Source organism: Adelges cooleyi, unplaced genomic scaffold (assembly GCF_023614345.1).
Source record: "Adelges cooleyi isolate 19-005CV unplaced genomic scaffold, UGA_ACOO_1.1 ACOO_flye_CR_arks_rails_tigmint_CR_PRNA_574, whole genome shotgun sequence".
Lineage (NCBI taxonomy): Eukaryota > Metazoa > Arthropoda > Insecta > Hemiptera > Adelgidae > Adelges > Adelges cooleyi.
The window spans coordinates 15,821,900-15,849,631 of NW_026096268.1; the positions used below are offsets into that span (position 1 = coordinate 15,821,900).

At 31.6% G+C, this 27,732-nt stretch overlaps 5 protein-coding genes across 14 annotated transcripts; 3 read left to right on the forward strand and 2 right to left on the reverse strand.

Annotated features, from left to right (window-relative positions):
• Positions 1-333: 333 nt before the first annotated feature.
• On the forward strand, positions 334-3,717 carry LOC126843671 (tektin-1-like). Its single transcript, XM_050581342.1, has 4 exons — positions 334-775; positions 881-1,153; positions 2,161-2,383; positions 3,361-3,717. The coding sequence occupies exons 1-4, from the start codon at positions 405-407 to the stop codon at positions 3,715-3,717; spliced, it is 1,224 nt and encodes a 407-aa protein (XP_050437299.1). The 5' UTR covers positions 334-404.
• Positions 3,718-6,082: 2,365 nt separating this feature from the next.
• LOC126843670 (uncharacterized) lies at positions 6,083-13,942 on the forward strand. 2 transcript variants are annotated; one of them, XM_050581340.1, is made up of 11 exons: positions 6,083-6,354; positions 6,425-6,508; positions 7,833-8,242; positions 8,318-8,581; positions 8,669-8,856; positions 8,999-9,252; positions 9,361-9,624; positions 12,374-12,553; positions 12,628-12,669; positions 12,755-13,037; positions 13,617-13,942. In XM_050581340.1, exons 3-11 carry the CDS (start codon positions 8,055-8,057, stop codon positions 13,808-13,810), a joined length of 1,857 nt encoding a protein of 618 aa, XP_050437297.1. In that variant the 5' UTR covers positions 6,083-6,354; positions 6,425-6,508; positions 7,833-8,054; the 3' UTR covers positions 13,811-13,942. The 2 variants fall into 2 exon arrangements, with proteins under 2 accessions (XP_050437297.1, XP_050437296.1); XM_050581339.1 differs by having other exon boundaries at positions 7,847-8,242.
• On the reverse strand, positions 10,225-11,889 carry LOC126843672 (DNA (cytosine-5)-methyltransferase 3B-like). The gene is made up of 6 exons (XM_050581343.1): positions 11,698-11,889; positions 11,544-11,637; positions 11,241-11,477; positions 11,019-11,166; positions 10,725-10,954; positions 10,225-10,562 (listed from the first exon to the last, which is right to left on the reverse strand). The coding sequence occupies exons 1-6, from the start codon at positions 11,740-11,742 to the stop codon at positions 10,333-10,335; spliced, it is 984 nt and encodes a 327-aa protein (XP_050437300.1). The 5' UTR covers positions 11,743-11,889; the 3' UTR covers positions 10,225-10,332.
• A 382-nt stretch (positions 13,943-14,324) lies between the features above and the next one.
• LOC126842794 (uncharacterized) lies at positions 14,325-19,507 on the reverse strand. 7 transcript variants are annotated; one of them, XM_050579956.1, is made up of 6 exons: positions 17,652-18,258; positions 16,851-17,189; positions 16,629-16,763; positions 16,426-16,526; positions 16,197-16,347; positions 14,325-15,680 (listed from the first exon to the last, which is right to left on the reverse strand). In XM_050579956.1, exons 2-6 carry the CDS (start codon positions 17,155-17,157, stop codon positions 14,734-14,736), a joined length of 1,641 nt encoding a protein of 546 aa, XP_050435913.1. In that variant the 5' UTR covers positions 17,158-17,189; positions 17,652-18,258; the 3' UTR covers positions 14,325-14,733. The 7 variants fall into 7 exon arrangements, with proteins under 7 accessions (XP_050435913.1, XP_050435911.1, XP_050435909.1 ...); XM_050579954.1 differs by lacking the exon at positions 17,652-18,258 and adding an exon at positions 19,342-19,507 and having other exon boundaries at positions 14,326-15,680; positions 16,851-17,202; XM_050579952.1 differs by lacking the exon at positions 17,652-18,258 and adding an exon at positions 19,318-19,507 and having other exon boundaries at positions 14,326-15,680; positions 16,851-17,202.
• Positions 17,897-26,601, forward strand: LOC126842792 (uncharacterized). 3 transcript variants are annotated; one of them, XM_050579946.1, is made up of 14 exons: positions 17,897-18,126; positions 18,189-20,068; positions 20,665-22,019; positions 22,115-22,350; positions 22,441-22,564; positions 22,957-23,435; positions 23,875-24,061; positions 24,146-24,369; positions 24,458-24,707; positions 24,824-25,135; positions 25,253-25,457; positions 25,525-25,626; positions 25,715-26,021; positions 26,101-26,601. In XM_050579946.1, exons 3-14 carry the CDS (start codon positions 20,678-20,680, stop codon positions 26,236-26,238), a joined length of 3,906 nt encoding a protein of 1,301 aa, XP_050435903.1. In that variant the 5' UTR covers positions 17,897-18,126; positions 18,189-20,068; positions 20,665-20,677; the 3' UTR covers positions 26,239-26,601. The 3 variants fall into 3 exon arrangements, with proteins under 3 accessions (XP_050435903.1, XP_050435904.1, XP_050435905.1); XM_050579947.1 differs by having other exon boundaries at positions 18,189-19,352; XM_050579948.1 differs by having other exon boundaries at positions 18,189-19,110.
• Positions 26,602-27,732: the final 1,131 nt, after the last annotated feature.

Below are 27,732 nucleotides of genomic sequence, written 5' to 3' on the forward strand. Positions count from 1 at the left end.
TTTTGTGGCCTTTTTGAGTATATATTTTTAATATATTCTGTATGTATTAAAAAAAAACTATAATAATAATGTGCATTATTATTGTTTTTCATTTTATTATGATTTTTTTCAATAGTGTTTTTAATATTGTTACTTAAAAATGGTTATTCAGAACGTCAGAACTTAGTTTTGTGTACACTGTTCACTATAAATCAATATTATGCTCACTTCTATATTGCTATAGCGATATGTAAACAAGACAATAAATGTTGAACTCTGTAATGGTCTTTACAAAATAACAATAATTTAGTGTCTACCGAGAAACTGTTTGATTTTAAAATAAACTATTTTTTTATAATATATATAAATATTTTTTTTTCATTGTTTTTATTATTATTATTATTACCGTCTGAATATAAATACTAATGAACTGCGACAATTACAAAAACGTTTACGACCGTGTTTATCACACACCGGCCGAATGGTGTCGCAATAACGATCAGCAGATAAAGGCGGCCGAGACGCAACAAGAATGGGCCGAGAGACTAACGGTCGAGGCCGACCGGCAAATCGTACAGGCCAAAGACTCGGTGGTGAAAAACAAATTGGAAATCGACCACCAGTCCAAGGTGAAAGTCAAGGATATCGAGTTCAAACGCAAAGAAATCGAAAACAAGAAAGGCGATTTGGAAGAAGAAATCGAAACGCTGTCTGGGTACAAGACGCGCATAGAAAACGCTAACCGTTCACTTGTGGGCGACGCTTTGGACGTTATCGCCGAGTGCGTTAGGCTCAGGTAAGTCACAGGCGTACAAACATACTCGACGGGGTTGTTGAGCATGGGCGCCATGCAACGATATTACCCACCATATATAATGATCTATATGTTGGATCCCTGTAGGAGTCAGCGTGTCGGCATTGACTTGGTGTTGGACGACGTGGAAAAAGAACTGTTGCGCGAACGCCAGTTGATTGTGGGCATTAACGAGCGGCTGGAAGACCTGCTCGACAAAGTCGTGCTACAACTCAGGAAACTCAGGTCGTTCGTGTACAACTTGTCCGTGGACTTGCAGTACAAGCACAACGTGTTGGAGATCGAAGCGCACAACGAATCGCTGAACGAGAACAGCGTTCAAATATCGGTCGTCAACTCCAACGACATATTCGCACCGGCGTGAGTGACCTTATACTTATAACTAAGGTCCGGATAAATATTCTCTTAAAACACCTAAAATATGATTCTAATATTCTCTAAAAAACCAACAAATATTCTCCATATATTCTCTTAAAAATTAGAAAAATAAACAAAAATAATGAATGAAAATCAATATTTCTTTTATTGAAATTGAATATTTACTAAATATTCTTCTAAATTTAATTCTGACTTGAATTAAATTGAAGTACAATTTAAATTACTTACCACTTATTTAAATTTTATTATATGAGTTAATAATTATGAATTTCTCGATATTCTCTGGGCTCATGTTAGTTCTTCTATCGCTTAAAAGTGTTTGTAGAGGCTAAATAAACGTTCAACATCAACTGCTGTTAAATGAGCAAACTTCATATCAGCAACTACACTAGGGGTGAAATGTTCTGGGAGATTTTCATTGTTTCCAGATAAAATGTTCCCAACTTTTCCTAACATTTGGTAGCCTTTATTTTTTTCACATAATTGAGTCACTTTGGTTTTTATAATGTTACCCTTTTCACCAGGTTATTGGTCATTTTGTAAATTTTTGTTGTTCTTATCAGCATGAAAACGATGCAGTATGCAGGTTAGCCACCATGTTTGGTAAACAGCACGGCACGACGCGGCGACTTAATAGTACTATCACTGCGTGTATTTTTTTATGAAAATATTAATTATAATAATTTTAAAATTAAAATAAATTATTATGTTTTTCTCACAATTTACAAAGTATTCCAAAATATGCTAAATAAGCTAAATATTCCCTAAACCATGAAATATTCTCAAATATGCAAAAAAAACTTTTTCCTGTGATCTCTGTGATGAATGAATCGTCCACATTTTTTACCCTCATAAGACTGCATATACTCAGTAACAATATGTAAAAACATATAAATCCGGACTTTACTTATAACGTTGACGAGCATTGTGCAAGTGTATGTATTTTGTCCGTCTCATGTGTGTGTGTGTGTGTGTGTTTGCCTATTCAGTAAGATTTCCGGCGAAGAATGGGACCGTTACTCGCTGAACAACATAACGGCGGCCAACAAGACGCTGGTCGAGGGCAGACCGCTGCGGGCTTTCTTCGACAAGTGCCTGAGCAAAATGATCGACGATCTACACAGACAATCCAGCGCGGTCGACGAAGCGTTGAGATTGCGGTCGGAAGAGTACCGTGAAATGATCGCAAAGCTCCATCAGCAACGAGCCAGAGTGCGTGCCCTTTAGAATGAATAAAACCGAAATCGAAAATTATTAGCTAAATTTTTAACCGCTTAGAACGTTCGACGATTTCACCCTTCACAATCCAACACCAAAAATACTTTGTCGCGATACATACGCGTTGATAAAGGCCACCTCTTCCCCTTAAAAAAATGCAATAAACACTATAATATTATAATGTTACTTATTTGTTAACGTTAAGAGGGCGTCGCACCGCTCATTTTTAAGGAGCAAAGTATAGGCAATTTTTTACAAAATCTTAATTTAAACTAAGATGTGTAATTATTAGTTCAATAACTGGGACTCCGTTTTGGTAGTTAATTTATTTTTTGGACTATCGCAGCATCCTCGAAAGCGATTTAAAAATGTTTTTTTCATCTCAACTTGTTTAAGCAGACTGAAAATAACTCGCTCAATTTTGGATTTAGAGTAAAAGCACCCGTTATACAATTAAAATGTAACAATATTTCGGAGGGCAAGACCGGGTGCGTTTTTTTCATTATTATTCCAAGTATAACGCTCAATACATTGTTTAGAAATAACGACTGTTTTGACATTTTTAAATGACTGTAACTTTTCAAAAAATTAATTTTTTAAAAAAAACGCACCGTGTCTTGCCCTCCGGAATATTGTTTTCTTTTAATTTTATAACGGGTGCTTTTAAACCAAAATCGAGCGAGTTATTTTCATAGTCTGCTTGAACGTGTGTTTTTACCACAGAAAATCACCGGTGCGACGCCCTCTTAAAATCCAGCACGCTCTATATGTTTCCGAAATTTTAAATCGGATCATTCGATACAATCCTACTGACTCGCTGTTAAAACTAAATGACTAAAAACAACTATTACCGCCTCTCTCTCGCGGCGTTGTTCGCTCTTTACAGCGTTTGTCGTTTAATCAATGTACGACCAATGTCAGATTCGCGCATTCACTGTCGTGTCGTTATTACCGCCTGTGTATGATTTTAGACAGCTTCGAAAATCGAACAAGTCCGAGAAACCGTCGGGAAAATGCAAAACGCCATTGCCGACAAAGAAGCGTACATAGCCCTGGCGCACACCAGACTCAAGAACCGCACGCTCAGGGAAGGCGTCGAGCTGTGCAGGGACGAACTGGAGGCGAAACTGCACGCCGAAGTGGCCGAATTGCAGGGCAACGTCCGGGGCTTGCGCGGCACGATGGCCGGCTCGTCGGAATGTCTTAGACACCTGAAACAGTCGTTTGTCCGAATCGACACGCAGCTGGAGATCAAAAACAATTCACTCCGCATCGACGGCGAGCTGTGCGTGCAACAGAGGAGACGCATCAACTATCGAGCCTATTAATGTTGGACTTGAAAAATAAAAATTTGGTTTTCACAATGTTCCGGTAAACCGACTGACATTTTGTCGACGTCGGGTTAAAAAAAAAACATATTCGTTTACCCACCCCCCCCCCCCCCCAAAGCGAAAGGTAATCGGTAAATAATACCGGAGACTATATTGTTATGTTTAATGTACCTACGATATTTTTTTAAATATAATATGTTTACACATGGGTGTCGACAATCAAATAGTTAGGGTCAAAGTTGCAAAATAAACAGTTTAAAAAAAAAAAAAACTTATATTTTATACTGTTTTTAATATAATTAAAAATTATGTTTTAAACAAATTTTAATTTAATTTAATATACTGTATGGTGTATAATTATGTAGACATTAGATAAATATTACATATTTACTAAATACTTACCAATACAAAGGATGATTTTTTTTTTTTTTAATTCTAGTTAATTATTTTATTAGATATTTACTCTTTGGAAATAAACAATAGTCCCATTTAAATAGTTCTAGAGACAGACACTATACAGACTACAGAGCAAACCCTTGGGCACATTTTTTAGTTTTATGTGTACATAAAAATAATACAAATTTGATATTAATTATTATATTATACCTTAAAATCTGTATTCTGTATGTTTGATGTTCCACAAATACAAATCGATTACTTAAATTAAAATAACAAACAGGTATACATCATTTATGACATATTATTAAATATAAATATAAGTATTGTGAAAAATAAAAAATAAATGTAATTATATAGTAAAGTTAAAACGTTCAAAACAATACCGTTTTGTTTAAAACGTTTTAATCATATGTTTAAAATATTTCGTTTAAAACACTTTGCAACTCTGACTTAGGTCAGGTTGCCAATTAGACTATTTCAGGTAACTTAGGGGTTAGGGTAACTATTTGATTGTTAGTTAGGTAATGTACCTTTAATTATAATCATTAATTATATTATATTATTATAATAATAATAATTATAATTATAATTATAATAATATTATTATAATTATATTATTTATTATATTATAATCTTATACATATATAGATAGTCTTTTAAGATACATTTTACTAGATTTTTTTTTTATACTTTGGTTTTTAGTGTAAAACTTGATTATTACCTACATTTTTAGAATTTTTTAATTTTAATTTTAAATCTAATCTCCCACCGTACAGAAAAATCCTGTGTGTATCCGCAGAGAAGTCCAAGGTGGGAAACAAAATATGTTTACAAGTTATTGGATATTCAGGTATAATTGAATAGGTATGCCATATGGATAAGATTAGTCATCAGTAGGTTAGGTTAGAAATGTTCGTTGTGATTCTTAATAGTTATTACATACACTTGTCTTGGTCGCAAATTGCAATACTTCTTTTGAGAGGTACTTTATAGCACGCAATAAACTAACTCAAAACAGTTGGGCTGAGTGCTTTAAACACACTTGACTAGAAAAATAATGAAATATATATAAAGGTATTAAATTATTTTATGCTCCCTAAAAAAAAAAAATTAACTCAATGGTATAATGACTGCTAAGTACCAATGTTATAATTACACTACAACAGTGGGTAGGTAAAACCAGTATAACATAATCTATACACGATTAACAGGAAAAATATACACTGACAAGAAACTGGTGTCCTAAACAATTATATTCAATTTCATAAACTTGTTATTTGTTCTTATTGTATCACACACTATATCGTTTATCGTATTATATGTGATTTTACCTAAGACATAATATAGACTTTACTAAATGTATCTTGGTAAATGGTTGGTACCATTAAAAATAATACCATTGTAATAGGTATAGGATTTTTTTTTTTACAAAAGCCATTCGTTAAAATATACAATAGAACAAATTTAATAATATGAGGTAATTGTTTTTACATATTTCATATTTGGTTAAAAAAAAAAATGAATAATTGCCATTGTAACACCCCAAACAGCTTTATGATTTCATGGGGAAAACCAATATCATAGGAGGACTGTAAGAATTATATTATAATACCGAGAGCGCAGAAAGCACAATATTAAATATCGATAAAAAGCATTGTAAAGGCGATGTTGTGCTTAACATATTTTGATTTGTACACTTTTAGTTGGTGGAATACTATAAATAGTTGGGTACAATTTAAAAATTTTGCAGTACCTATACAAGACATTTAAGGAAGGTATCATTTCACGGTTGGTTAAACGCTTCAGTGGACTGGACGGCATATGCTCTTCTCGAGTCAAGTACATAATATTTGTATTATTATTTATATATATATTGATAATACTGTTAAAAAACCCCGTTTGAAGCTTTCGGTTGTTTGAAATTCCGGAATAAATATAGACGGCCCTTAGTAATAATCGACCAGAGCAGAAAAAAAATAAAAACCATCAGTCCGTTGCAAGTCGAATAGGTAACCACAATAAAAGACCTTACATATGGGTCGCTATTGATGTGTTGACAAGACAAGCAACGAAGACTATTAGACGTTAATTATAATGATATTTATATGTTAAATATTTATTATATTGTATTATATTCAACAAAAGTAGAAAACGCAAACGATGGTAGCAGACTCGTGTGCTCAAACACAATAACAAAATAATGGTTGTGCACCGCACTTGTCGTTGCTTACACAAGTATGTTATACTTTTTTTTTTTATAACTATTTATTTACTAATGTTTTGATGTGTTCGTTTTGTTGTAAAGTGCTTCAAGTGTTTTCGTCGAATAGAGGAAAAAAATAAAGTTCGTTTTAATGATTGCGACCTTCAATAATGCCATCTTGATAAGGTAATTAATAACTCATACTATACTAATTAGTTATGTAATAATATTAGGTACTGAATATTTACACTTTTAAAATGTAAAATATATATGTATAAAACACATTTTTAAGTAGGACGGCCTCTATTTTAGGGTATTGTGATTTTTGATATTTCAATTGAAATTGTGTATAATATTCTATTGGAAAATTTCAAATTTTTTAGCATCCACTTCTTAGTTGATTTTTATAAGTAAACGAAACGGTTATTCAAAAATCTGGGAAAAATCTGTTTCTTGTACCACTAAAATTACTTTAACTGTATACACTAAAACTATAATACCATAAAACGTATACAAACAACATAGTAATTAATAAGTTTATTATGCTTATTTTAAGGATAAGACCATATATATATATATATATATTAAAAAAAATTAATAATTACAATTTTTATATTTCGAGGAATTTATAACAGATGTCATATTATTCTATCTAGTCTTTTTGTTAAAACGCATAAAAAAAATAATATTTTATTATTTTATTTACTAAAGCAGCCAAACAGGCACGTTTGCACTTCTAAGAAATATTTAATTGTTCATTATGTGATAACTTTCTTATTACTTTTGTAATAATATGACGTGTTTTTGACTAAATAAATTATTCAAAACAAGACTGGTTTGACTTATAAAATTATAAAGCTAATAGTTAAATACTGGCGTGCCGTGTCCAAATAATCAGGTTTATTATTATTATTAGTTTTTTTTTTTAACTAAAAAAACCGTATGCGGTAATTCTTATTAATTTTAATTAGTATTATCAGACTTAGGGTTTTTTTTTTAGTGTATACAAATTCAAACTTTAACGGCATCACGATTTCACAGAAGCAAAACTTGTCAAACCGACCTTAACCTTAGTCGCAATAAAGAAATGCCTTATTATTTCATAATTGATATCTTTTTTTCCCCAAACGAAGCACTGCAATTTGAGTGTAACAAGGTGCAATGAATGTATTATTAACGAACAAAAGGTTTTAATCCAGCGATCGTGTCCACAGATAATAATTCTTTTATTACCCATGACGATGATCGTGGCCGTGTATATTTGAAAAAAAACAAAACATAATATAGGTATTACTTCTTATCAGGTACTTCTTATCAGTTGCCATCCGCGTTATCAGCTGAAGTGTTCTGTATGTTGGTTGTTGTTGATATTGTTTAATTTGTGTTCATTGTCATTTTTGTCGTTTATGAATCTCTCCATAGTTATCCGCTCGTTTCCCGTTTAAGACGGTTTGCCTTCGTCCGAAGGCTACAGATTTAACACACTCGAATAATTATTCAATTCAATTAGTTATTTATTTTCAGCGGTGACATCATCGAACAGCAACTCGGTGACTTATATAATGCAAATGGCGATTAATGATATTTAACTCAAAAAAAAAAAAAAAAGTAATAAACAAAAAACAAAAACAAATAACCTAACGTTGAAGTGTGGCAGCGACGTTTATGTCCAAAAACCAACATCAACGAAATTCTCATGGAATGTTGACCAACTAGACAAGAGGATCGAGCCATGGACAAACAGGAATCCGCTTGCACCACTATTTTGGATTTGCCGACCGAACTGATTGTGCACGTATGTAGAAATATCCAGCTGACGTACCAAGATATTGTCAACTTGACAATAGCCCATCATAAATTCCACGAGTGTATATTCGACGAACAAAACTCCAGTCTGTGGAAAACCAAATACTTCCAAAGGTAAGACTTGACAATTGTGTTTAATCTGCCCCAACGTTGTCATTTCACGGCCGTTGACCTCGTGTGAAATTTCAGGTATGGAACGTTGGATGTGAACGAATACGAAATTGTTATTGACGAACAAAACACTTGGAAGAATGAATTCATCTATCGCATGAGCTTAGAACATTATGTTAACGAAGAGATCTCAGAAATGCCCAGCAAGTACTTAAAGTATAAGAATGTACCCTATCACTTGTATCCATTTAGCTCACAGTTGCATTCTTCCTACCAAGCTCATCGTTTTTACGTCTTGTCGGCAATTTTAAATCATTATAAACATCTTAAATACAGCAATCTGTAAGTTAAACTTTATTTAATCCTAGTTTGTTATCAGTAAATTAATATCTTGCCATTCAATAATAAATTATTCGTTTTGATTTTCAGTTGCAATGAAAATTACGACAAGTTGTACGTGGTGCATCATTTTTTAATGTATTCTTGTCAAGTAGTTTTTGGATATAAGTTAAAAGATTTTTTAAAATTGCCGCAATCTGCTCAAACTATTGAACGTGGGTTCTATCTATTAGGAAGATGGTGGTGTCCTATTGTTGAAACATCGTACAACGATATGAGTAAGTCTTTTAAAATTAAAGTTGAATTTCAGTTTGATTTTTGTCGTCTTAACCACATCAATGATGTCGTTATAATCTATTTTTGCTGTACTGCGTATCTAATACTCAACGTTTAACATGCGTTATTGTTGTGCATTTTTAGGCAATTGTCTAAACAATATTTCCGCTGCAGTGTGTAAACATATATGGTCAATAAACCCGACACATCCCCTCGTGGAGCAAGAAAACTATATGGATCAGGTGATTGAACGAAGTAAATCAAATTTGGACTACGATTTGTTTGACGAATCCAACACCATCACGATACTCGACTCCATCAGACAAGTCGTGTTTGTAAAATACGCTCAGTTCATTTGCAATTGCCACGATGACATAAATTGTTTTTTGTTACAAAAAGTATGTTATACGTCATGTTTAAAGCATAGACATAGACACTATTATAATATGTATATCAGTGGAAATTCTCATACATTTTTGACATTTTATAATTTACGCTTTTCTTAGGTACTTGAACACAATCGAGGTTCGGTGTTTTTGCTGTGCGTCATTTACGAGTCTGTCGCTAGACGATTAGGCGTCAAGGTCAAACTGACCGCAACGTCTGTTCACAACTTTGTGACTTGGTCGTCTTCGTGGCCTGGTTATAAACATAAAACGAGACCGTGTTATTTGATAGATGTGGCTGGCGGCGGAGTTATGCGTTTAGCAACAGTTTGTCCGGTGTCGGGAAAACTGCCGGGTCATTACAACGGAAACTCTATACCCGACGTAAGTATTCGATCAAAATCATTAAAAACCTAAATGAATGTTTGAAGATCGTTTTGATCATTAAGAATGGTATATAATCAGTTTTATGAAAATCAGCTAAACAGTTCATATAACATTTAGGTAATGATTTAAACAAATGAACAAATCGTAACAATTCATAAGACCATTCAATTGCATTATTTAGATAAAAATATAAATGTTTTTAAGTAAAAGTTAAAATAACAAAACCGAATAAATTTTTTGTTTAAATATATTTTTTTTTAACGGCAGGTTATTTGAAACAAGTTAAATGAAAATGTAATAAAAATTAAATATTATTTTAAACACATATAGTTAACAAAGATGTATGTAAAAAAACACTGTAGTTTTAAATAACTATTTGTTATTTAAATAAAAAATGGTGTGATTTAAGTTACACTACAACAATTACATTATTTTGTTGTTAAAATAATAACTGTAATTAACAAAATAAAATCTATGTAATAAATTAAAAACAATTTTCTGAAAATAAATATTTTGTTATAAAACTTAAAAAATTATGTCTATCTAACAAATGTTTTATTTCTCTTTCTTTTGTTTTTTTTTTTTTTAGTACACGAAATCAAGTAAAAATAAAAGTAGGCATATGTTAAGAACGACTTTGTATTATAACTTCCCACTAAAACGCTTAAATATAAATCGTGTAATATTTTTGACACATGTTATACATTAAATATTATTGTTATTGTTATTCTTTATTGCAAATTTGTCGCTTAGAAGTTCGAAAATACTTTTTACAACCGGCACACTCCAAGCTTTTCCCAACAACTTTTGCCGGTCGTTAATTGACAAATCTCCAACATCGGTGTAATGTGGTGAAAAGCCAAATATTTTTTCTAACTCGGTGATGTACAAGCCCATATTTATACCGTCCTGGTTAACGGGGTCTCGAGATTTACCTGTGTACAAATTAGATTTTTACATTAACGCTTTTGGTAAGCCATTGTAATTAATATGTGTGCGTATGTGTGAACAGAAAGTCATTTCGTGCTAGATAAAAAAATTATTAATTTGTCACTCACAGGGTTTTTGGTGTTATCGTAGTCAGTCAAATGACTTACCGTCTTGCAGACAATTTCGCTTGGTCGTGATAGTTCCGATTTTGTCGACATTGGCTTTGCGGCCTAAATTCTTGTCCAAGTATTCGTCTAACAACGGCGTACAGACATCGTTGGCGGTACGCGCACACTGCAAACTTTCAATGTTCGGTATATTCGACCAAAAGAATCGTCTTCTGCGTTGTGGCGACAAGTCGAGCGAATCCAACACGTACGGATCACTTTCTAAAAATCTGTCACAATTCAATCGTCAAAAGGGTGGTACGCTCAATTGTTACTTGCAGTCGATGAAATTACTGTGAGATAATTTTCTTGTGCTTCAATTCCATATTGGCTACGTTTTCGTACATCCAATAGAAAGTACCATTTTCTTTGTTGTTTTTTTCCTTCAACAAATTCCACACACGATAATACTCAAAAAACAGTACTCCCGTACCGGTAGCATCTGGTTTATGATTAAAAAAAAAAAATTGTACTAATAATAATTTACTATGTAAAGTGTATTGCGATAAAAACTACCGTATAAGCCCTTTTTGCGGTAGTTTACGTTGGACAAGTCCGAACAAGGCGAACCTCCTATGAGTAAGTTAATGGGCCCAATTCGATCCAACGTGGACTGATCAATCTGAGTGACTGATCCTAGTTCGTTTATCTCTTTTCCGAAATGCGACCAAGTCAACAATAATGCGTTGGGGTCTATTTCACTTGCGTAAAACACTTCTATATCGAAATGTAATTGTTTCAACGCGTAGTACCCTGAAGAAAAAAAAAAGTTGATAATTTTTAGACATTTTTTTATTGTCATATTTTGTTGTTGCTTACCAGTTCCGATGCCATCGAAAAGCGACAAAACTCTTAGTCGCGGAAGAATATTATTATATTTTCTATCTTTGTCAATATTTACCATCTTTGAAATCTAAAAAAGTCATCAGGTACACTATGAACAATTTGAGTTGTTTAAAATTGAAAATCTTACCTTTGAATTTTCGAGCTCGTTCTGTGACATTTTCTTATCATCCATTATTGCGCATTCAAGTTGTGTACCGCTAATTAAAAGTTTGTCATGCTGACGAGTTTTTCTCTGTTAATATATTCAAGCAACTATTTCTATAAAAAAAAAAAATATATATTAAATCAAAAAGTGTTAGTGCTTGTACAAGTGAAAATTATGCTGATCTATTTTTAGATAAAATATTTACAATATTGTTATCTCACAGTCATTTAGATATTGAGTATGGATAATCATAACTTATAGGTATAAATAATGATTTATATTGATTCGTTCTAGTGTATAAAATACTCCCATACCTTGTATAATATCATCAGCTTGTATGATATATTTTAAAAATATGTTTCAAATAATTTCAGCAGAGCAATAAGTTTTTTTAAATAAATACAACTCGCTAGTCGCTATATGCCTACTATATTTTATTATTGCGATATTCGTTAATATTGTTGCTTATTATAGTTAGATGTTGTTTAACAAGTTATTATTATTTTTTTTTTTTTAATATTTTTAACACATATATTAAAAATATAAAAGAATTTTTCTCAAGTGTTTTTGAAAATTATCTAATATATAAATATTACGATTAAATCGATGTAGTAAATGTAAAAAAGTTTTGTATAATAAATTTGACGATGATTTTCAGTTGTTTTGGACGTTTAGTAAGTCTATGGAACAACTCGCCTCGACAACCTTTAAATATGTACTGGACTTCCAAAAACTGATGAGACCAGAAGACATGGAAGTGGAGTATAAATGTCAGAAATTCCATTATACTTACGACTATTGCCGTTGCCCTCTTATTAGAGACTCGCTGAGTCCGTGCGTAAGTAATGATTTTATACACGATACGATACGATCAAAGCACACGATAACGACAATAATTGTTTTTGTATTTAGGCGCCGAATCATATAGACGAGAGAAACACTGTGTACCAAGACGTACGTGAACCGTTGTTTGTCCAGCATTATTAAATCATTCGGTTGGTTGTTAAATATTTATTTTTCTGTCTTGTTGTTGCAACAGTATGAAGAAATGTTTCCCTCGGTACCCAAAAGGCGTGGCACAGCCAATGATCCAAAGTTTGCAATCGGCATGATGGTCGACGTGATTGGAAAAGGAAGTATAGACGATCCGGGCATAATTATAAGACGTGGCGTTGTCGTGGGCTGGACTGGAATGCCCAATGCGGAACCGTTGCCCAATCTAATTGTTTACTACGTGCTAATGAGACCCGATCCAGAACATTACTGTAACTTTTCTAGGCAACAAAATCCAGTCATAAAAGCAATATGGGAAACCCGACAAGGTGAGTTTAATGAATTGGCAAATTGTGTCGGTTCGAGTACAATTTGTGAATAGTTTACAGTTACCTACCAAACAAATAAATTACTCAACTTATGACTAATGTCTAATGGCTATCAATTAAAAAAGTAACTAGATTATTGAATTATTTATTCGACTAAAAACAGTTTGATGATAAAACCTAAACGTGAAAATTGAAAGGCTCGATTTACCTATATTTTTTTAAATAATAAAAAAATTAGTTAAGCGAGCTATAAGTGTTGTCAATTTCTAAATTTAGTTGAATAATAGTTGATTTCAAATTTATTTAAAATCAACACGAATGCTTCTTTTTGCATTTTTTAAAAATATACCAATAAGTATCGAGTTCAATCGTACGATTGTAAGCTAAAATATGTTAAATAATTGGGCTAGACCTGTTTGTACAATAAAATTAAAAAAAAAAATACATTTTCGTAAGTTATAAATACAATTTATCTAAAAAAACTTTTTACCTTATAATATAATTTAAAATTGTGTTTAATATTTTATAGAACTTCCGTATTATGTCCAATTTACCATTGTTATTTTTTTTTTTTGACAGAAAAACTAGAAAGAAACCTAATTCCGACTGACCATCATTTCAAGAACATAGGTAAATTTTTTACGCAATTCAGTCTTGAACTTGATGCTTTCGTTCCAATCAAGGCACTGGCGGACCTTTATCCAGACGACTTGGAGTACACTATCGCTGAAAAGAATAGACTCGGTGACCCTATCAATGTTCCTATGTATTAATGTGTACGCCACTGTTTTATATATATATATTGTATAAATATATAATAACAATTAAGTGTCTAAGATTAATTTTGGGCACCGCTCAAATTTTCAGTACTTACATGCGTTATTATATTTATGTTTTGTCCTTAACCTCTTTCAGTTGTTTTTATTTTACGTTGTATTGATAAATAACATTTAAATATTTACTAGTCCTGTTGTGTATTCTATGAATGAAAAATATATTGCACACGCTGTACACAGTGTTTTTATAGGTGAAATAATTGTAGTCATTTCACACAACCTCTAACCTAACCTAGACTCAATTTGTTTTACATTCAAATGAAGTGCCCCTAATGTGGGTTTTCCTCGTCGTGTAAACATGTAATATCTAATTGTGAATAGTCAAAAAAAATGTTTACAGAAATTTGTTTGAATAAAAAAATAAAAAGAAAAAAATTATTTCAATTTATTTTACAAATACCATACATATTACAAATTTAAATAATCCAAAACAATGTAACAACATAATAATATCACCTTTTTTTAAAATATAAATATGTGTATATATTATATATAAAGAGAAAAATATACGTATATAATATTATCAAACCATAAATTTACATCAAAGAAGTTGAAATATTTAACATATGAAAACAAACAATAGCACGGGGTGATAGACTTATTATTATCATCACATACTTAAGTAACAGTCTAGGGGACAAATCTTTAAACTATTATTAAGTCCCTAAGAAAAAAAAAAAAAAAGAAAAGAAATAAACATAGACAAAATATAATGATCTCTTAATCTGTTAACATAATAATCATCATTCTTATTTCAGCCGAATTAACATTCGACATAACTAGTTAAATATTTTATGTACAAGAAAATACAAAAATTGGCAAAGTTATGAATCACATAAAAACAAACAAATGCTTAAGTATTAGTCGACCCTGTGGTAATTGAGGAAATGTTTGAGTGGTACAGGAATTGGCAAATCGTTAATTTTATCTTTTAACATTTTACTCCACGGATTTTCTTTGCAATCGCTTTTGAAACTGTACAAGATCGTATCTACTTTAGATTCGCTATCACTATCGCTGTCACTGTCATCACTGTATCTGTCATTATTGATAAAACTAAAATTGTCCTCCTCCTCGCCGTCGTCGTTGGCCACAGACGAAAACCAACTCGCTCCGGAGTCTTCATTGTGCAATGACCTATGTGACGATTCTGTCGATACGGTTTCCCACATGTCGCTGGTATTGTGCGACGACGTGGACGGCTCGTTGGAGTTTGTTGAAGTCGAAGAGTTCAATTTTATTCTTTTGGGATTTTCCACTTCTGCCTGGACTTTGCTTGCGTCTGAAACTTCGGCTTCCGGAGACTTTCTCTTGGTTGAATCGTCCGATTGACGTTCAGGTGATTCTATTATGTTCGACTCCTCCACTTCTTCTTCTGCTTCACAGATAGCTTCTGCCAATTCTTCATAGCCTACTGAATCTTCAACTGGAAAGTCCTCCTCATCATCATCGTTGTCATCATCAACATCATCATCGTCATCGTTTTCATCATCATCGTCATCATCTTCTGAAATCGACGGAGTTTCTGACATGTCTTCCAAGCCTACCAACGTGTCCACAATGTTACGAAAACTGGCTAACCCTTCTTCGCTGCCACCGAATCGTAAGCGCACAAACTGTGTCAACGGATCGCCAAAGTTTTCGTTATTAAAATGTGGCAACATGTGCTCATTATCGTCGGTGTCATTCTTCTCTGTGCATTTTGTACGCATCGGTATGTAGGCGCATTTGTCCTCAACGGTTTCACGTAACGACGAACGGATATTAGATCTGCATAAGTCTTGCAAACTTGGTGGTTCGACGACAGCTATAAAATAAAAAAATACAAACATTATTTTCGATAAAAAATTAAAAAAATTTAATTTAAAAACAATTTTTCATATTTTTTTGATGATAATAAATTAGTAAGAGTAGGTAATTTTTATTTAACAGAAAATATTAAATGTGTGTAACAACATGTGACCGAGTGTCAAACTGTCGACAATGAGCGCTAAACACCTTACCCACTCAACCTCCTAAAAATAATTATTGTACTAGTAGGTCTTACAAAATACATAACTACTAGAAGTATTTTGAGTTTTTTTCTTCAGTTTTACTTAAAAAAAAAAAAAAAAAGTTTTGACAACATAATATTTTTGGAAAAGGTTGTATATTATGTTATTTAGGCTGTTTTAAATCTACCTTGAATCTAAATTATAGACCTTCAATACTAAAACTAAACTTCAAAAATTAAATAAAGATAGTTATCAACCCTGCTGGGGAACATATAATGATATTTTTAGGGGTTTAGAAACTCGGAAGATAAAAATTTTAATTTACTTACGAAACTCTATTGTTTTGAAACTGGTTTTTTCTGGTATAACGAGGTCTGTAAATGATACCTCTAATACTTTAACAGATTGCCAGGAATGTTCATCTTTTCTAGTTATTTTCAAGAGAAAACCTTCTAAAGGCATGACTAGAATTCCACCAATCTAGAAGACAAATAATAATGATTGATATTTTATGATGTTTTAATCGGTATTTATGAGTATAAATAAAATACTAATTACATTTATAAGTGATTTCATGAACTCGGTTTCCTCTGGTGGAACACCAGCTCCACAATAAACCCTATCATAGTAACCCATTGGCAACAATTCGCACGCATTTCCTGCATAAAAAATCAAAATTAAAAAATATTATAATACCAATAAATTTAACTATACTTTATATTTGGTCGGTTTTTTTTTTGCATTTAAATATAATCGGGTACCTTGTATAAAAATTGGTTCACAAAAATCATGGTAATCGATTGCGGCCGCATTTAATTTAAATTCTTCTAGTTTCGTGTAAGCGTGTTCTATGAGCGACTCGTGAATTTCAATACCGTGGTTCACGCCATTTGGGCCTGATGAAAAAGTACAGCAATTAGAATGGCGTAAAAACATAATATAAACAATTTGACGAGCAAATGTCTAGGGAAAAAACCATTTACCCAGCAACAAGCCAGCTACAGTACTGAAGTAGCCGATTCCAGAACCAATGTTCAAAAATCGATTTCCTGGTTTCAACGCAAGGCATTCCATGGCCTTGGCGTATATACACGGGGCAGATAAGTGAATTTTGCCACTCTGCCAAGCTGAATCTCTGTACGCATTCCGTTTGTGCTCGACGGTATAATAGAATCCTCTATCGACGGACCGTAACACTTTTTCAACATCGATTGTGCGTATGAATCTTCTGTTGACCAACATATTGATGAGCTCATCGTTGCTGCGTGTCTGACTCACGGTTTGACCCATGTTGATTTAATACTAGGCAGTCCTCTTTATACCTACAATAAGACCCTGTAAATAACATAATGTTCAATGTTTTTTTAGCTCCGGTAGGTGGGGAGGGGGTGTTCAAAAATGCAAATGTCCGCTGGCGGCGCAGTCAGGAATAATGCGTTTTACATTCTGCGCTGATATATTCTCTTCTGTACAGAATCATGTAAAATACAGTTTGATTTTGCAATACAGATTTGATTAGGACAATTGTTTAAAATCCGTCATTTAAATTACGATAATTTCATGACATAATATTGGACACTGTTCCAAAAAAGACAACGTCATAATTGTTTTGTCTTTTGGGGTGGTTTATGGTTCAACGTTAATGTATTTGTGAAAACGATTTTTCACAGCAGTCAAGAGTGTTGAAATTTTAGAAAACACCGAACCGAATTGCTCGGGGAAAAGATCCGATTGGGAATTGGGACAAATTTCAAACTTTACACAGTGATTTCAAACCAAATTACCGACTTACTTGAGGACGCTGCGAATACAAATTCAATCGTATCAAATACTGTGCACAAAATAATTTAGCCGTACGGTTCATAGGCAAAACAAAAATAATGTTAAACATTTGGGATTTGACTCAGCACGGCCAATAGTAATACATTCTTAGACGTTTAGACACATGAAAATATTGGGAAACGTTATCACACAAGACTATCCACAGTCGCCGTTCCAATGATAACATTATTATTTTGTGTAAAATCAGTGTCGTCGAAGCTCGATGCTCGATAAAAACATTAGCCTACCTACGATGAAAGTGAAAAGTGAAATCACACGTTATTAGAACGATTATTATAGTACTTAAAATTGTCCAGAAGATTTTACCGCTCCCTTAATGAATTACACCAGTGTATGATGAAAATTATTGTAGTTTTATCGATAATATATATTATATGTATATAAATTACAACACAACTCGCAAAACAATCGAATGAGGTACGTTTAGCGCTATGATAACGCAATGGACGCGACTACAATATTATTCTTTTGTTATTAAGATGTTTGCGTCCAAAAATTAGTTGCCACAAGAGTATACGGCGTGGTCCATCTACGTATCTATACAGTTTCGACTGCGGACTGTCATCTGTTCACGCTGAATACAAAATTTGGTTTGGCATTATACACTGTAATAAAGTGTAATAGTTTTTAAAAAACCCAAGGTTTATCTTATAATTAATAGTATAGTTTTTTTTTTTTGGTAAGTTAAAATCCGTAAACTATAATTAGAATTTAAAAAGTCAGGTCTGCTTGAAGTCAATTTTTTCAACTTCGAACGGGCGGCCATTTATAATAATGTTCTTAGATGTAATTACTAATTGTATTAATGACGCAAACAATTTATGGGTGACCAAAATATTTCAATTATTTATATTGCTATTATGAAATATCAATACGAGTTCAGAAAAATTCGCTCTATAGTTACCTCCACTGTTCAGGCTTTATGGCTTTAGTATCTTATAAGTTATATATGCATGAAACGGTGCTTTCAGCTTTGTAGTTGGTTATAATTTTTAAGACGCGGACTTCTCAGTGAAATGAAACCATTAATTACTAATTACAATATTATTGTTAAGAAAATAATTGAAAACTACAATAATTGCACAAAAACGTTAGGTAGAAGTTAATAGGAAATGTGTATAATAATTTCGTTCCGTTATTTTATTTATGCGTACTATGTATAATATAACAACAGCTAATTGTTGACTGTTCCTATACCATTTTTATCTTAAATTACAGATTATTTTAAAATTTTTAAAGTTCAACGAATAATATAATACCATCGAATATGCCGCAATAATAACCGACATTGAGATTATCGAATTTCCGGTTACCACTTACCCAACCTATGATACCACGTTTACCACCTTAAGGGATTGGACGGGCAAGAAAGAAGATAAATCGTGTGCCGAAATATTTAATGTAATTATTATGTAAAATATGCGTTTGGTTGTTTTTTTGTCGCAAACCCGCACTTAAAAATGTCGAGTATATACATTCCCCTTCCCGTCTTTTTGTTTTTGAAAGTCAAAACGTTGTTTTTTTAAATCGAAATATGGTATAACTTACAAAAAAACAAAAACCTGTTAAAAACCGAAACAAAAACTAAAATAATTATCGCGTACGTACAAATTAATATTTTGTGTTTTCTACCTGGCACAAAGGCGAGTATAAAAATTAATTAACTCAAAATGATATAGTTCACGTTATATTATAATTTATAAGCATAATATAAAGCTGACAATAATAAATACCGCGATAGATTTATTCGGTAATCGGTTTTCTAAGACAACACGAGTGACAATAAAAAGATCATATTATTGCGGTTAACAATGAAACTTTGGTCATTGCGCAGTGATATTATTATGTTTGTTAACAATAATAATATTATCGAGAAAACGACTTGGTGTTGTGATCCGTAGATTGTTAAAAACGAGAAACGACATTTCTTTTGATTTCTACACTTTGGTTAGGTATTAACCGCGAGTGGTAACCTTTTTTAATTTTTTCTTCCATAGCGTCGGGTCATTTTCCGCTTGTGTTACAACTTACGAATTTCTTCGGTTTTTACTTTTTATCACCATTCGTATTATAAGAATATAACAAATTACAATTGGATATTATTGTGTAATTTAAATTTCTCAAATGTATTTATATAAAAATAATTAACTAGATAAAAAAACACATCATTCGGTCGAATGCCGTTGACTAATAATTTGTCTGCTATTGACTATTCAACCGTGTGGAAAGAAAATAATGTTTCTTATTTTTTTCCCCTCGCCGTTATACGGATAATTTTTTTTTTTTGTAAAAATAGAAAAACCAAAGAACTTGCGAGAAAAATAGTGAAGTAGTAGTGTTGTTATTATTATTATTGTCCGTAAGTCTATTTTAATATATACAAATTGTTTTCCAAAATAACTTGTTTCTATTCCTTTTACTATTGTGTAGTAAATACAAATATTAAATAGTTTTATCTGTATTATTATTTATTATTATTAAATTATTACAACTTTATTACTAAACTAGTTTATATTTGTATCTATGTATAATGTACATTGATATATAATTGTATACATGTAAATTAATATCATACAGATATTTTTATAATATTACAGTCAACAAATTGTTTATTTAGTTGTTTTTGTAAAAAAAAAAAAAAGTTTACTTTTAACATTACTTTAGTTCATTAAAAAAATACTATTTAAAAACCTGATGGCGATGATTAGTTTTCTTTCTTAATTTAATAATAATTAAGTATTTGAAATTATTATATAATTGTATTGGTTTGTAACTATACCAAAAAAATTCTTTATACTATATAATTTCTTATTAAAGTGTAGGTGTATGGGTGTAAGTAATTTAATTGTATGAGTTTTGTTAAAAAAAAAAAATTGTTTTTTTGAAATCTCGTAGATTTTTTTAGTTGTTTAATAGTTTAACTATTGCATATTATTAATTATTATTTTGTTTTAGTAAATATTTTATCATGGATAATGCCAATGAATCTGATGAAAATGTCGAAACTATTATGGAAGTAGATGAGTTTGATGATAACGAAGATACATATTATGAAAATATGAGTGAATGTAGTTTGCAATCTGAAAATTATCAATATGCAGTGGACGAAGAATCAATGGTGATAGTGGAGGAAGATGACATTAGCTCACATAGTAGTAGTAATAGTGAACTACTAGAAATAGAAGACAGACCAAGCGTATCGTCGGTAAAAAATTCATCAGACTTTAACCCAATTATGTGTGATAGTACTGCTGTAAATTTTAACTCGTCAGGCATGCACATAGTAACTAAAAAGATAATGCCATATACATCAGTTTCGGATATTCCTACATGTTCAACTATGTCATATGATAAAAGTGGTTCTTTAGATTTAGAAAAAATTGCTGTGCCTAAAAAGACTGATGTGTCTAATATAAAATTTAATTCACGATCTACATCATCGAGTAAATTTAATAATACGCCATTAATTTCTTTTGTATCTGCTCCTTGTGTACCTAAATCAACAACAATGCCAAGGCTTTTGAAACCGAAATTAGAATTAGAAAGTAATAGCAATAAGTATTTTACTAAAACAACACAAGAACTAAAAAAAATATCTTCAAACGATTCAAAAACAGAAATGTATGTTGTTCCGCACAACGGTGTTAATTATATGATTCGAAAAGTAGAAAAAAATAAACTCGGTCAAACCATAAGTCCATCTATAAAAACCAGTTTTTCAACGTTAAAAAACGTTAATAAAAGTTTGCAAAGTACAGTAAATGCAACAAACCAAAAGAGAAAACTTATAATTAACACATCAAATTCGCAAATTGATAAAAAGAAATTTGTAGCTCGAATGGAAAAATTACCCGATGGCAAGTATAAAATGGTACCAGCTCAAGGAAACATCCCTGGTAATTTGGAAAATCTGTTCAAACGAAATTCTAATTTTGTTAAACAAAAAATCGCTCAAAGTACAGCCGCCAGTGAATTAAAAGTTGGCGGTTTTGTTCAAATGAACCAAACTACAATGAATTCTATGAACTTGAAGCCAGACACTAACATTAGACCCTATCGGAAACATCAGCAGTCCGGAACATCATGGGTTAATGTTTCTCAATCAAATGACGATATAGAAATAGAATGTTTGGACGAGGAAACGAGTTTACCAACTACATCCAGTAATGATTTCTCATCAAATGACAGTGAAAATAATCCTGTGCAAGATGTTAAAGATGTATGTTTGCCAGGCTTCATAAGAATATCTCCGAATTCATTAGATACTAAAGTTCCGTTGGATAGTCATTCGTTGAGTATTGCGAAATACGGTTAGTTTTGTTGAAAATGAATTGTTACTGCTGTTATGTTATTTGTTTTTATTTTACCATTATTTATTATTCATTTTTTAAAATTTTTTTTTTAGGAAAAGTTGCAAACAAAAAACAAGTAAATCAGATTGGCCTAAAAGTTTTATCTGTGGAATCTTTGAGTAAAACAAAGCCAAATTTAACTGTCAGAAATTCAAATGAAATTGCCTGTTCATCTGCTGCAAAAGTTGAATACCAAGTAATAGAAAACGCTTGTGAAAACAATGATTTTGCCAATAGAGGAGTACAAAGTCTTTTAAATGATGAATCTCGGTCTTCTTTTGGATCACGAGTATGGTTTATATACTTTGTTTATACAGCTTCATAGCAAAGCCAATAGAGAAGTTCATAATTTCTATTAATTTTTTTTTCTTTTCTGTAGAATGTTAGAAAACCAAATAAAAACGTATCTAGTAATGAAAATAACAAGCCTTTAAGGGAACCACCGATCAGCAGTACCACAGAAAATAATCGTTTGGTTGAAAAAACCAATTCTTTGGAAGAAGGTAACAAACTAATAACTGTATTTTTACTCACAAGAAAAAAAAATGACTTATAGGGTCGTGTAGAAATTATTCGTATAATGAATAAAAGTCATTGTCATTGGTGAATAATGAGTAAATTTTTTTTAAAATTCATGAACTGTTTTTTTAATTATTGATTAATAGTATTCAATCATGAATAAAAAGAAAATTAAAAAAAAGTGAATACAATTTAAAGTAAAGAAATTAATATTTAAACCTTTTATACATATTAAAACCATAAGGTGCTTAAAGTTTTTTTTTTAATTTTAAGGAAAAAAATGTATGAATTATTCCAATAACTATGTATTGAATTATACTCATCTCTGCTTATTCATAATTAAAACTAATTCATTTAATTATGTGTTTCTTTATAGATAATGATAAGATGGGTCAGTTTGTTTCTTGTCATTATGAATATTGTGATACACTAGTTCACGAACCAGAATTAATCGACAAATTGTACTGCAGCTTAGCGTGTAAACAAATGGATTCCAAAGGAGTGGTGGCCATCGAAGAGCCCATAAATGAACCAGAAGAAGTGTCAATACCGATTGCTCCAAAAAAACCTATTATAGACCGACAACAGCTTTTAGCTAAGTTGGGAAATAGAATTCATAAAAGAAAGCAGCAGTTGACCGCTCCTTGTCCGGATAAAAAAGGCCTCAACGATAGTTGGGACGAACCACTTTTTGATAGTTCCGGTAGCATACCACCAAATGATGGTTTGTCTTCTCCATTGAATTCTCCTCCTACCGAGACTTGTCATGAAATGAACAACGACGAAGAAGATGATGTCTATGATGATGAAGACGATGACGACATCGATGATGGAAATTTAGTATTTGATCTTGAAGTAGGTGTTTTATTTAATTAAAATATTTCATATGTCTGTCTAAAAAGTGGGAAGTTCGCCCATAATTTTTCTATTTTAGATAAATCATGCAAATAAACTGCACCATCTTTAAAATACTCTCCATTTGTTGTCGACAAATCAACTGTGTCCTCCTTAGTGTCTAAATTTTATCAATGCTTTTTCACGCCCACTACTCATCAAACTTAGCCCCCAGTGACTTTTTCATTTATGAAATGAAAAAGATCTCTTGAGCAATGAAATTGGAACTGGAACAACAAGTGCATTGCAACAAATAGAGAGTGTTTTGAAGAGAAGGAGAATCATTTTTAATGAATTATTTAAATAAAAAAATTATGGCATCGGTTCTGGTACTTTATGGCCTGACAATGTATCATAGTGTGCATTACACATTAAAGATTTTATATTTTTTTCATTTTAGTCTGTCAAAGGTAATCAAAAATTATTAAATTACATGGAAGAAATGCTATTAACATCTGCACCAAAAAGTTTATTCAACAAACCATTTCCGCTTGAACAAAACTTCTTTAAAGTTGGACAGAAACTGGAAGGTATTGATCCTGAACACGAAGCTCTTTTTTGTGTAATGACTATTGTCGAAGTCCAAGGTAACTTCATTTTATTTTTTAGAATTAAAACTATTATGTTTTACTTCAAATTTCTTGTTTTTTTAATTTTTTTTTTTTATCTAGGTTATCGAATTAAATTACATTTTGACGGATATGCAGATGAATATGATTTTTGGGTGAATGCAGATTGTCCGGATATATTTTATGCAAGATGGTGTGAGCAAAACTCGCGTATTGTACAGCCACCCAAAAATTATGTAAAGAGGTTTGATTGGGGAAGCTATCTTAGAGAATGTCGTGCTGTGCCAGCTCCAAAATGGTGTTTCTCTTCTATAAAAAAATCCACAGTGAGAATATAATAATTTCATAAATAAATTTGGCTATCTGTTTGGAGATGAATAAATGTAAATGTATAACATGTTATCGTTTTTACAGAATAGTCAGATAAAACTTTTCAAAATTGGAGCCAAATTGGAAGCTCTTGACAAATTAACTCGTACTCTGCCAAAACAGCTAATATGTGTAGCCACTGTTGCTGACATTCTAGGAGATCGTTTACGAATTCATTTTGATGGCTGGACAGACGATTTCGACTATTGGACTGACGTTACATCGACCAATATACATCCTATTAGATGGTGTGATAACAATGGTCGTGTTTTATCTCCTCCCAGCGGTTACAATGGTACACTTCATCAATGCTATCTTGTCCACTGATTTATTTGGTTGCCTCCCTTATTAGAACTGCTGCTTATTATTTATAAGTCAAATTAAATATAATTGTAATTTTTTTTTTTTTAGATTTTAAAGGTAAAAAACCTTTTTCGTGGACCGAATATTTAATGGAAACAAAGAGTGAACCTGTTCCCGAAGAGGCGTTTGTTCGACGACCACTGCGTGATTTTAGTATAAACATGACAATTGAAGTTGTCGATCTCGTTGTTCCGTCACTAATAAGAACCGCTAAGGTAATAGATGTTAAAGGGGATGAAATAAAAATACTATATGACGGTTTTCGGATCGCCTACGCCTATTGGGTTGAAGATGATAGTCCAGATATTCATCCGGTCGGATGGGCTGTGCGGACTAACCATCCTCTCGAGATACCACCAGGTAATAATTAATAAGTGTACAAAATGTAACTCTCAGTTACAAGTGACTAAAATTTAATAACCTTATTAACTAATAAAATAATGTTGAGAGAATAATTTTTTTTTATTCTTATTATAGTTGAGAATAAAATACAAATCAACGGTACAGATTTGTGTAGAACAGTTGGGTGTAGTGGCAAAGGTCATGCAAATAGTTTGAAAGCCAATCATAGTTTGGCAAAAGATTGCCCTTATGAATTGGATTTGTGGAAAAAAGCCGTGGCAGGACTTGCGAAAATACCCGATAGGATAAAAACAGAAGACGCAAAAAAATGTACAATCAGGTAAAGCGTGTTTCGTCTATTAAATATTTGAACTGTTGTATTACTTTTAATGTTCATTTTTTTTCAGTTCGAAATCTCATTTTCAACACGTAGAAGAGAAAAAGAAACCCAAATATTCTAATTTCAATGAAAACGTGTTTAAACAAAAAAATAAGAATTCACAAAATAAGTGAGTAAATCTTATATTAAGAATGTATATGTATATTTATTATGGGAAAAGTCAAAAACGGCCGTTTTATCACACTCTTTATTTGCAGACGTAATGCTGAACATAAAAACATAAGTGTTAAGCAAAACACCGTGAATGTTAACAATTTAGAACTCCGCCAAGAAGTTGGGCTATCTGTTATAACCAACGATGTTGGTCCTTTATCCGCATCGATGCGCGGTAGGGCGTGGACTAGACATAACGCACAACTAGGTATACCGATGTTCAGCACTACCGATGCAAGAAAATGGTCCGTCGAAGAAGTGGCTTCTTACGTCGACCGGGTGGTAGCCACCAAGTATGTAGATCAAAGTACCGATGACAAATTCACTGTATCGGAAAAATTTGTTAAACAGGTAAAATTTACATTAAATATGTAAAATAATATTAAATGTTTTCCCCAACTAATAGTATGCACAATTGTTGTTTTTATAGAAAATTGATGGCAGAGCACTTTTGGTGATGGGTCAAGACGAACTGATGAACATTTTGAATATTCCTCTGGGCCCAGCAATTAAACTGTCCAGTGCCATTGTAATGTTAAGACAAAGAATTCCTGCCTTTGATGTGTAATCCTATTTAGAGTGTAGACCTAAAAATGATAAATGTTATTTTATCATTGTTATTTTTGTGTTTTTGTACATACGATTTTTATTTATTTATTAAATATTGTTAACTTAAATGTAAACTTTGTACCTATTGTAAATGTCGCCTACATTTTCAGAATAGTTACCCAAATAATTTTATGAAGTTAAGAATAGAAAGTTTTTAAGGTCAAATGCACTGAATAGCTGTTATTTTCCTACTTTTTATAATTTATATTATCAACTGTCTTTGTAAATATTACAATAAAATTGTTGACTTTTTTTTGTGTACAAACAAAATTTGTATTGTAATATATCTTGATTATTTATATATATATATACCATTGATGACTGATGTGAAATACTTTTTTTTTTTTTTTTAAATAAAAGTTGTGATTGAAAGAAGACCCCCATGTTGTGATTTTTTTTTATCTATTCATCTAAAACCATAGACCACAGCAGAGCTTAGTGAAAATTCATTCAATATAAGGTATAAAATATTTTGTTTGAATTAGTTTTATTAGTGTCAGTGAGGGAGGTCCAAAAATACAAATATCCATAAAATAATTGTACCTATTATTGTTATTACACAATTATGTGCTTAAAAATTAATTTTTAGTATTAGATATGATCGTCTGACTTACCTGTTGACTGGTTCACTCACACATAGCAGCCTGGAAATTGACTACGGTCAGCAGGGTAATTTCCCTTTTTTTTTTTAGAGGGTTTTTCCTTAATAAAAAAAAAGTTTGACTACAGATTTTTAAAAAAAATGTATACCTATGTTATTGTTCCATTCTGACTTAGCGTAGAAATCACTATAACATGGCAAAAAAAATCTCAAAAATAATAGGTGTCAGGTAAAGTGAATTTGTTCTTCAACATTGATTCTCAACATTATAAATGATATATTGTACTTGAGTAATAAAATTGTATCCAATTTAACTAATTTGGGTTTTTCTCTTTTTTTTTTTTATAACTTCTTTGTGTGATTAAATATAAATAATTTACAACTACATATAATTGATATTTAAATTAACGTCAACTTCAGTACAGAATAGGAGAGAGTCTTATTAAATTTCTGAAATATACTTTTAACCTTCAGATAAACTCAGATAGACAAGTGAGTACAACTTACAGTCTCGTGTTTATGTATCTCATTATAGTTATGTCATAAACCGATAATATTAACGATATAAAATATTAATCGTTTCTCAATAAAGTTCTCGCATAATATGATAAGTTCAGCTGTATTTTATGTATGTAGAACCCGAAATAAGATGTTTACACATAACTTTTCGCGGCTCACTTGGTTTTTTTATTAAATAAATTGTATTGTTATTATTACATTATTTTTTAAAAATAATGCTGTTCACAACGTTGTTCAACATATACTTATTTACATAAGTTTTTATCTGAAGAATGGCTTGACTGAAAAATCGAGATGATTCCTGGTTAAATTGTGGTTTTCAGATTCTAGGAC

Excerpts from the sequence above, each read along its gene's own strand:
- LOC126843671 (XM_050581342.1), top strand. The coding sequence starts at position 405 with ATGAACTGCGACAATTACAAAAACGTTTACGACCGTGTTTATCACACA. Across the intron at positions 776-880 it reads GCCGAGTGCGTTAGGCTCAG|GAGTCAGCGTGTCGGCATTG; the intron begins GTAAGTCACAGG and ends GGATCCCTGTAG. Across the intron at positions 2,384-3,360 it reads TCCATCAGCAACGAGCCAGA|ACAGCTTCGAAAATCGAACA; the intron begins GTGCGTGCCCTT and ends GTATGATTTTAG.
- LOC126843670 (XM_050581340.1), top strand. The coding sequence starts at position 8,055 with ATGGACAAACAGGAATCCGCTTGCACCACTATTTTGGATTTGCCGACC. Across the intron at positions 9,625-12,373 it reads ACGGAAACTCTATACCCGAC|TTGTTTTGGACGTTTAGTAA; the intron begins GTAAGTATTCGA and ends GATGATTTTCAG. Across the intron at positions 13,038-13,616 it reads AATATGGGAAACCCGACAAG|AAAAACTAGAAAGAAACCTA; the intron begins GTGAGTTTAATG and ends TTTTTTTGACAG.
- LOC126843672 (XM_050581343.1), bottom strand. The coding sequence starts at position 11,742 with ATGGATGATAAGAAAATGTCACAGAACGAGCTCGAAAATTCAAAG. Across the intron at positions 11,638-11,697 it reads ACGAGCTCGAAAATTCAAAG|ATTTCAAAGATGGTAAATAT; the intron begins GTAAGATTTTCA and ends TGACTTTTTTAG. Across the intron at positions 10,563-10,724 it reads GCGAAATTGTCTGCAAGACG|GTAAATCTCGAGACCCCGTT; the intron begins GTAAGTCATTTG and ends ATTTGTACACAG.
- LOC126842794 (XM_050579956.1), bottom strand. The coding sequence starts at position 17,157 with ATGGGTCAAACCGTGAGTCAGACACGCAGCAACGATGAGCTCATCAAT. Across the intron at positions 16,764-16,850 it reads TGTAGCTGGCTTGTTGCTGG|GCCCAAATGGCGTGAACCAC; the intron begins GTAAATGGTTTT and ends CTTTTTCATCAG. Across the intron at positions 16,527-16,628 it reads TGAACCAATTTTTATACAAG|GAAATGCGTGCGAATTGTTG; the intron begins GTACCCGATTAT and ends TTTTTTATGCAG.
- LOC126842792 (XM_050579946.1), top strand. The coding sequence starts at position 20,678 with ATGGATAATGCCAATGAATCTGATGAAAATGTCGAAACTATTATGGAA. Across the intron at positions 24,370-24,457 it reads CTTCTATAAAAAAATCCACA|AATAGTCAGATAAAACTTTT; the intron begins GTGAGAATATAA and ends TCGTTTTTACAG. Across the intron at positions 25,458-25,524 it reads GCAAAAAAATGTACAATCAG|TTCGAAATCTCATTTTCAAC; the intron begins GTAAAGCGTGTT and ends ATTTTTTTTCAG.